Source organism: Pistacia vera, unplaced genomic scaffold (assembly GCF_008641045.1).
Source record: "Pistacia vera cultivar Batoury unplaced genomic scaffold, PisVer_v2 Contig776, whole genome shotgun sequence".
NCBI classification, from domain to species: Eukaryota; Viridiplantae; Streptophyta; class Magnoliopsida; order Sapindales; family Anacardiaceae; genus Pistacia; species Pistacia vera.
Genome location: NW_022196641.1, coordinates 175,061 through 184,702, shown reverse-complemented (window position 1 = coordinate 184,702; position 9,642 = coordinate 175,061). Strand labels below are relative to the sequence as shown.

The 9,642-nt window shown below is 31.9% G+C and overlaps 1 protein-coding gene across 3 annotated transcripts; it reads right to left on the bottom strand.

The window, feature by feature from the left end:
- Positions 1-1,065: 1,065 nt before the first annotated feature.
- On the bottom strand, positions 1,066-5,162 carry LOC116116465 (shikimate kinase 3, chloroplastic-like). Of its 3 annotated transcripts, none has more exons than XM_031402529.1 (11): positions 5,074-5,162; positions 4,382-4,646; positions 4,057-4,115; positions 3,859-3,913; positions 3,680-3,752; positions 3,090-3,177; positions 2,468-2,550; positions 2,190-2,319; positions 1,990-2,068; positions 1,414-1,478; positions 1,066-1,310 (listed from the first exon to the last, which is right to left on the bottom strand). In XM_031402529.1, the coding sequence occupies exons 2-11, from the start codon at positions 4,560-4,562 to the stop codon at positions 1,239-1,241; spliced, it is 885 nt and encodes a 294-aa protein (XP_031258389.1). In that variant the 5' UTR covers positions 4,563-4,646; positions 5,074-5,162; the 3' UTR covers positions 1,066-1,238. The 3 variants fall into 3 exon arrangements, with proteins under 3 accessions (XP_031258389.1, XP_031258391.1, XP_031258390.1); XM_031402531.1 differs by having other exon boundaries at positions 3,680-3,763; positions 3,876-3,913; XM_031402530.1 differs by having other exon boundaries at positions 4,382-4,674; positions 5,074-5,128.
- Between the last annotated feature and the right edge of the window lie 4,480 nt (positions 5,163-9,642).

The following is a 9,642-nucleotide window of genomic DNA, read 5'->3' as shown; positions in this document are numbered from 1 at the left end:
TTTATGTTATTGTATCATACGAAAATGATGATTACGTGTTTTCTCTGTTTTTATCCTCATATACTATTTGCAAATTATTTAAATTTTGAGATTGCAAAATCAAACTTATTATTTTCATTTTCAAATTCATTTTTCAAAACAAAAATACCATTTCGATACTTTCACTGATATACCATTTGAGATTGTCTTAGTATTTGTGTTTATTTTAGAAAATAAAAAATGAGAAGGTTGCTTATTGCTTAATACCGCGGAATAGTATAGGCATTAAATACACTTTAGTATTGCAGTTAATGTTTTAAAACCCAGGCTGTTAAGGGACCCGGTAAGGCCATCAGTTTCGGGTTGACCGGTTTAACCGGTGGGGTAAACCGGTGTCCAAAAATTTAAAATCCAACAAAAACACTAAAAATTATACAAGTCTATGTAGGTTTGAAATTTTGCAAAAACACCTTAAAAGTCACCATCAACATCGACAAATAAGACTTATTTCTAGCAATGACAACACTCTCCAAGATTACGAAAACACTTTCCTTAATATCCTGACTAAAATCTATCTCAACCCTTGCCCCATTCGTGATTTATTTTTATCCATATAAATCATTGTTTTTATCCGTATAAAGGATAAAAACAATCCTCCCAAACTTTATATGGATAAAAATGATGATTTATTTTTGCGATTTACGATCGATTCACTCATCAAAAATCATCTCTATTGCGATCATTGCACTCACCGACCCTTGCTCTTCAATTGTATGCCGATCGTCATCCTAATTTTTAGAATTTTCGATGAATAAGAAAATTGATAACCCAACCCAATGAAGCCCTAGGTCCTGGTTAAACCGATTCAACTGATCGGGTTGAGCCAAACCGGGTTTTAAAACATAGATAACGGTTTGAATTCATGAACATTACATATTTAAACTATCATATGTACACTCCATTATTTCCTAATCTGTTTATACCATGACATACTTTATCTTTGCTTGAATTTGAAAAATAAAATAAAATTCCCATTGCTGAACTAGAGTTTCTATTTTAACCCTTGGCTTTTTGAAGGTTACAAGATACAATAAAATGAATTTTGAAATATATGTCAGTCATAATTCATAATAAAACAACAATATTGACTGTCATTATTTATATTCTTCTGTACAATAATCATCATCTTAAAGAGAACCACCTCTATAATTGCACATATAATAAATATAATAACCTTTTGGGAAACTAAAACAAGTAAATTAGTTTGAAGGGAAAATTCGGTTGGACCTGTTGTTTCTGCTCCATATGTACTTCTCAGTTTGTACAAGGACCTGCCAAAATTCAAGATCAAAATTAGGAAAATAATCTTTCATAAATCACATTTTATTTGTTTTCCTTTGTATTCAAATTCAAGCAAAGATAAAGTAGCATAACCTCGACTGCTATTGCTGCAGGCGTGAGATCTGACACGTCTTCAAGACCCAAGCTGTCTGCCACATCTAAAACCAAGAAGAAATCCTCAACGTTCAAGGATGAATTCAGAGGCTTCAAATATGTAATAGTCGTGTGGTTAAAGGGTTCTAAACTGTATGCTTAGGGACATTCATTATTTCACATCGGAATTCAGATAATTAATAGGTGTAGATCCAAGATTCTGCTCCTTTTCCGAAACAAAAATGTGCATAAGGCACAATGAGAGGTTGCGAAGTTGCTCCCCTTGTATGAATTGCCAGGAAATATAATTTAAGAACAGATTCACTTCTTGATTAGCGAGAGACTAGGGACAAAAGTGTGAAGGTATACAAAAACACACAGACGATATGCGGTTCTGCAAGGCACTCTAGTTGAGGCATAAAAGGCACATGACTCAATAGCCTAATCGTACATGCATATTTCTCACTATGTGCACCCGGCTAAATATGTCATTGCAAGACAATCATGAGAATAGTCTCTTTTGAAGCCACTCAAATAATTAAAAAGTAAGAGGAGACGCAATAGACAGGAACATACCTAGAAGCGATACAGTAACATCAGCATTGGAATACCACTCGGATCTCTTTTTAGAAATAGTGAACAAACCCATAAATGCCTGCAGGAAGTTCAAAAGAGTGTCAAAACCAATAACAGCTTTTTGGATCCTCGTCTTAGTGTTATCAGATGTAAATGGGAAGCTGCTGTGACGATATTCAAAATGGAAGAATCTATGCCACCTTTGTATAAGGATCTCCTGAATCAAAATGCAAAAGAGGGCGAGAATCAGTTCCGACAGCAGCAATTCTCCTTGCCAAGGCATCCAGAGGTACATCCAGATAGACAGTGATTCCCTGCTTCATGTATATCCTGAATTTAAAAAAATAGTCACGCAGCTTATTTCATATTTCAGTCCAGCTTCAAGAGTTCATTTATGCGAATGATTAAGATAATATTACACAGATTAATATATGTAATAAGAAAATTGCAAAGTTTTACATCCATGAGCACACTGTACCAGTTGACCGGACGAATCACAGCACCACCACCGGTAGCAACAACTTGCTGGGGCATCAAGGACAATGTCCGCAATGCCTTACTCTGTAATGTAAACGAGAAACCATTACTTTCTTTTTCCACTAACTAGAAACCATTACTTTCTTTTTCCACTGAATCTAGTAGACATAGTATCAAAGTCCTGATCTTCAAATTAAATAAAACAACTAAATCTATTGATAGTCAAATTATCTAGCTCATCGGGCATGAGCATGTTGACTGATATTTTAAAATAAATTGACAATTTGACATATGCTTATGAGTGTGATGCTGATATGGAACATCAACTGGTCCAGACAATTAATACAGCTAAACATGTTCTATAAAACCATTATATATTTAATATTGAGTAAATAATGAAGGCTTGACGGATAAAGAAATATTATGCTCAAAAAAACAAAAAATGTATTAACTGAAAAGCTCCTGATTGTCAAGTAGAAGAAGGTTTGTTAAGAAAGTTGCTACAGAACTGATAGCAAATTGCAGGTAGAACTCATTTGGAAAATGAGAAAAAGCAAAGAGAAACAGAGAGAAAATAGGAGAGGATACAGCAACTGCCATAAGTCTGTTCTTTTTAGACAGACCTCATTATCTCTGAAGTAAGCCTCGCCCCACTCATTAAATATTTCAGTCACAGAAGCTGCACCCACAACTTGCTCCACATACTTATCACTGGAACCCCATAAACAACAAATATCTATGTTATTAAAATTTGAAACAAAATCCCTGCTAAGTAAGTCTCAAGTATTTGTATATGGATAAATTTAGCACCTACATGTATATTATCACAGCATCTAGCTTGAGTATCCATTTGAGCATATAGGATAAGCACAAGAACAAATCTATTTTACTACCGTTTTAGTTTCTTAATGTAATTGACACAAATTAATCTATCTACAAATCATAACACTTAGCAGATTCCGATGCTATATTGGTGACAAATAGTGGAGGCTTATACTCTATGAAGGGAATATGAGAACTTGAAATCAGGAAGTGGATTCAACAGGGCCCATCCTGGTCAACAAAATAATGATAAATCGAATTCCATTGATTGATAAGTTCAGCCCATCAACAGGTAGAGATATTACTATTGTAAGATGATCCCTGATGCAAAGGGTGACCTTGAAGGTGTCCCTCTTCATAAAAGACAAACTGAAAAAGTCAAGACACTAACCTGTCAACAAAAGAATACCCAAGTGCTTCTGACAAAACCTTGCCGACTGTTGTTTTACCTGACCCCATCATTCCTGAATTCCACCTTCCATGGAGTTCAGTTACAAGTAATCATAGAAAAACTCAACAAGAAGATTCAGTAGATAAAAAAAATAAAAATTAAAAAAAATAAAAACTAACCAACAAGAAATATACACCGTTCATTTAAGCCTGAAGCAACCTCTTTTCCCTTTGCCTGCAATTACGACAAACCTTATAAGATCATGCTCAAAGACCGAGTTCCTTTTACTTCCAGAAATGGAAAAACCAAACCCATCATAATAATAAAGGTAAATTTTCATACAGTCAATTTTAAGGGCCCAGATAAACATGTTGTACCTTCAAAAACCAATTTCCATCCGAAGAAGCACAAAAATTTCCTGTTTCCAGTGTACAAGCTTCAAAACAAACAAAACCACCACGAAAAAATCAACAAAAACTCCTGATCTAAAAATTGAAGAACAAAACAGAGTACAGAAGTCCATATTTAACATAAAGCTTGAGTCAAAAAAATAACTAAAGCAACATAAAAGGCCAAATGAAATTTCAAATTTTGTCACCATCTTATATCCTCCAGCCAAACTTATTTCTCATCAAATAATATAGCCTTAGAAAAAGCAAACATATTTTAACCAATATATGAACAAAAAATTAAAAAAATTACCATTAGACTCCTTCATACAGTTTGAAAGTACCAAATTGAACTTTTTGCGGCTTTTCGAATTCAAATTCGCCACCAGTAGACCGTCTTCTTTCTTCCATTTTTTATTAAATACAAGAACCTTTGGTTTCTCCAAGTTAACAGCTGCATTAAATTGCAGAACTGAACCACACATTGCCTTCATCGTTTCTTGTTTTCAGTCAAAACAAAACAACGAGTCCGATATTACAAGTTTCTCGTGAAAGAAGAAGCCTCGGTTACCGCCACGCTGCAACATATATAGATCGTCACTTCAACTACACGTGTCAATTAATTAATGAATCAATCAGGATCCACAAAGTCAAAAAGTTAAAAATCAAAAATAAAAAAACAATTGTTGTTTCATGCTCTGTTTGGTTGGTGAGAAAAAACTGCAAGAAAATAAATAAAACCTCGAAATCTCCATAAAAGACAAATAAATAAAACAAATGCATTCAACGTCTGGAAACTTTAATTTCTCCAGCTCCATTTCTAAGAATATTTCGAAAACGGAGAAAAGAAAACTTTAAAAAGCTTAACATTCGAGTCAATACAAACGATTCGTACATTTTATTATTTATAAAAAGAAAAAAAGAAAAAGTTTGCTCGGAATTTTCTGTTTGGTTGCCGAGAAAAAGAAAAAGGAAAAAGAAAAGAAAAGAAACGGAAATTCATACCGGAGAAAAGAAGAGAAACGTGAAACGTTAGCGCCAAAAGGATACATGTGAGGCACTGAGAGCGAGAGGGAACAACTTTTCTTTCTGTTTTAGATTTATAACAAGTTAACAACCCTCTTTTTCCTAATTATTTACACTTATTTCTGACGTGGAATTAATTTTTTATTTTAAGAATTTTAATTTAAAATTCGTTAAATGTTAACTATTAATATAATGTTGAACCAGTATCGGGCTTACACGTCACTGTCTTGCCTACCACATTCTTGGAGGCTTTTTATGGACGCCCCTGTGTTTTAATATAAACTTGGCAGACCCACAGGTTTCGGAATGAAACACTTATACCCTTATAATTGACAATCACTTCATAAAAAGTTAATTCGGACAAAAAAAATTTATACAAAGACTAAAATACCCTTATTTTGTCCTTCCTCCTAAAAATAAAAGAAAACTAATAAATGACATTGTCACATTTTGATCGAATAGTTATTTTTTCAAACATCACTCAACCACAAGGTGTAAATATTTCATTCTCAAACTATAAGGATACAAGTGTTTCATTCTAAAACCTGTGAGATTTTTTGTTCTTTCATCAAACTTTTACGGTATTCACGCAAAAACCTGAATATTCTTGTCGATTACTTTTATTAGAAAATATAAATAATTGTAAATAGAATCTTTAATTAGCATCTTCTTATAATTGATATAATAATATTCTAAATTATCATCTTAATTTAAAAAAATATAACATTATGATAACACTCTATATGAGGTGTCAAGCGAGCCTACCACTGTGAGTAGCTCGAGCTTGAGTCTGAGCGCTCGTGTGTCAAGCTGAGTAGTTCAAGCTTCCATTATTCGGCTCGGGTAGTTCGCAAACTTACCAAACCGACAAATATAACCCCAAATCCCTCATTCTTTCTCTTCTCCTCTTTATTCTTTCTTTCCTCCCCTCCTTCGTTACTCTTTTTCTCCATCTTTTTTCTCTTTTCCCTCCTTTTTCTATCTTCTCTCTTCCCTCTTTCTTCTCTCTTTTTCTCTTTCTTTTCAACTCATTTTCTACAAAAGTATAATTTATCATTTACGTAGAATCATCATTCCATTTAGACAAAATATATATTGTAAACTTTGAAGGAAAATATTAACCGTCCTGGCTTTTACAGTTTGAATTATTTTAATATTATTAAATAAAATCAAGTTCCAACTCACCAAATGAAGAGTTTTTCAAATGCTGCGCTACTGACACGTGGAAGTTTGCTGTCCTGTATTATTATATTATTATTTTGTAGATTTTGATATTCTTGTTTAAGTTGTGATTTTGACATGTCCAGTTGTATTGCCGTGGATCTACCCACTACCATTCGTGAATTCCATAAAAACCCAAAAAAATGATTAATTTTCGTGTCCAAGCCCCTGAAATAGAATGAAATTACAGAAATGCCTTCTTTTTTTTTTTTGAAGTATATACAAATATATTATATACTTATTATAGAAACATATTCTTTGTCAATTTCTTAAGTCTTTAACAAAAACATTATATAAATGATAAGTTTTAGATTCATCCAAGCTTATTATCAAATTTTAGGATAATTATATATTAAGTGTTGAAAAACTAAGATTTTAAATTTTATAACTTATTATCAATACTAGAAACATATAATAAAAAAAAAACTAATATTATTAACATTTAGAATAATAAATGTGACAGATATGATCAAACAACTCTTAATCAAGTAAAGTAACCTAAATAGTAATTATAAAATAAAATAATATTGACACAGCAAGGAAAAATACAATAAAATCCAAATTAAAACAATCTCTTCACATTAATAGGATTTTTTTTTTTTTTAATATGGATCGAATCATAGAGTTTCACAAGGATATATTTGGCAATCAATGGTCAATTTAAAATTCAAGAATTAAAAAAAAAAAAATATGTAAGTATTTTCCCTCAAATATCCATGTGTGGAGTCCTTAACTCTATGCACCTACAAATGCAAGGAACGCCTTTCAAATTTAAGCATAAAATGGAACTAATAATAAATCGAACATGTATATAAATTAATAATATACACTATGATTTTGAAAAATGTAATGTATCTTATTAATAATAACATAATATGTTACAAATCGATACAAAGTGACTGAATATGAGAATTAATATATATGAAATAATCTCATCAAATCAATTTATAAAACTTTTTTTTTTTTTTTTTTTTTTTTTGAATTATTCATGTAAGTGACAAATTATTACACTAATATCATCATAGAATCAAATAAAAATGTCAAATCAATTGCCACAAAAGAGAGAAACACCCAACTTTGCTTTCAACCATCTAGTTGTGTACATGATAAGAATACCAAATTGGGGCCGTGGTTGGTGAGAGTAGGACGCATGAGATTGACGCACCAGTCACCCCTTCTACTTTAACAACAATCTAATTAATCATAAATTGAGTGTGATTGTTTCCCTATTTGTTGTTTTAATAGGGAACCAAACATATTATAGTTATTTTTCATATTTTGGCATCTTCCAGATGAATAATTTTTTCTTTTGATACAAACATCACTGGTTATAACTAATTGAACCAAATGACAAGTTTGCTGATGACGACGACGAAAATAAAGAAATATAACCTAAACGCTAAACCTAACACCATCCCAGGCACGTGTGTGTTGGGTGCCAAATGCTTAGTTGCGCGTGGATTCCGGTTAGGTTTCCATTGGGCGTGCCTTGTGGCAGTTGACAATTTCTCTCTAGTGGGTGTTTTTTTTTTGTTTTTTGCCTTTTTTAATGCAAAGACTAGACCCTCTTAGGATAGGATAGCATGACAAAAATATCCCTAATATTTTCTAATTAACAAAATTATCCATTAGTAAATTGTTAAAATATACTATTATGAATTAATAAATATTATCAAATTACCATTTTACCGTTAAGAGATTTATGTTATTTTCAAAATTTAAGGGTTTTTTTTTTTATTTTAACATACTTTAGGATTAACGTCATTCACTTTTTTTTTAATTGAATTATATAATGGGTGCGTTTGTTTTAGTATTTTGATAGATTTTTGAAAGTAAGGGTGTTATAAACAAGGGAGATTGAAAGCAGCAAAAACATCTCCTATGTTTGTTAATTTACTAAACACCGTTGTAATAAAAACATTAAAAATTACAAAAACACCTCTACCAACCCATTAAATACCGACAGCCGGCCACCACCACCGGAAGGTGGCCGGAGTAGCCATATCGGTGCACAACCGGCTAGATTTGACCGGTTGTGCACTGAGATGGCATTTTCTAGCCAGAATCACTATGGATCTAACCCGAAAAGGTCAGATCTGCGGATAAATCTGGCCATTAATGACCAGATCTGGCCACATACAACAACCAAAGATATGGCTATAGATTTGGCCATCGTTGACAACTAGCTACAGCCAAAGATTTGGCTGTCAACGGCCAAATCTCTGGTGGTAGATTTGGTCGGAAAAAGCTATATCGACGTATTATTAGCCAAATCCAATCGGTAATACTCCATTATACCAAATTCCGACCACCTTCCAGCAGTGGTGGCCAGAATTTGGCAAATGTGGGTGGGTGAGGGTGTTTTTGTCAATTTTTAAACTTTTTTGGGGGGTGTTTATTTAAATTAACAAAGGTAGGGGGTTTAAAAATAATTAAATATAATATAATAGTATTTTCAGAATAGGGAAACAAATGTGTATTTTGAAAATAATAGGAATATGATAAGACAAAAATAGGGAAACAATCACACTCATTATAATGTGTTTGTTTCCCTATTCTTTTAGTATCCTATTCAAAATATATGTTTATTTCACTATTTACAATCATATTTTATTCCACTCAAAATATTTAGATTTTTTTAACCTCTTAGGTTTGTTAATTTAACTAAACACCCTCAATAATAAAAGTTTATAAATTGAAAAAAATACCTCCACCCATTCACATATTCTCGGTAGTCGGCCACCATTGTCGGCATTTAATAGGTGGGTGGATGTATTTTTATTAACTTTAAAATTTTTATTATAGGGGGTGTTTAACTAAATTAACAAATATAAGGGATTAAAAAATAATTTTATCAAACACATTTTCAAATTCAAAATCTTATCCTTGTAATAATAGGCCAACTCAATTCATAAAAAAATTTTTATTATAGGGGGTGTTGAACCAACTTTATGTTTTTTTCTAAACTAGATGTTAGGGTTATAGACCATCTCAGTACGAACTAACATCTTACCTAACAATACCCTAGCTAGTTAAAGTAACCAAATTATTTGTATATATTAAGATCTTTTAAATATTTGTCACATGCTGTCAAGATATTCTAAAATTACTACTACCAACTCAAATTCACGACATTGCAGCCAATTAATTTAAAATAAGTTAATATAATGTATTTTTCAATTATCGAAATTATTTATTTCGATATTTTAACCAGCTCTATTATTGATAACCCAAATCTAACTAGGTGTATGTTTTTCAATATTGGTATTGGTAGCTATCATGTTTGCTGATATTAAAACGACATCGAAGCCAACGTTAGTTTTAAAT

Coding starts and splice junctions, on each gene's coding strand:
- LOC116116465 (XM_031402529.1), bottom strand. CDS start 4,562: ATGAAGGCAATGTGTGGTTCAGTTCTGCAATTTAATGCAGCTGTTAAC. Junction 3,914..4,056: donor ATGGAAATTGGTTTTTGAAG/GTACAACATGTT, acceptor TCGTAATTGCAG/GCAAAGGGAAAAGAGGTTGC. Junction 3,178..3,679: donor GGGTATTCTTTTGTTGACAG/GTTAGTGTCTTG, acceptor ATGGGGTTCCAG/TGATAAGTATGTGGAGCAAG.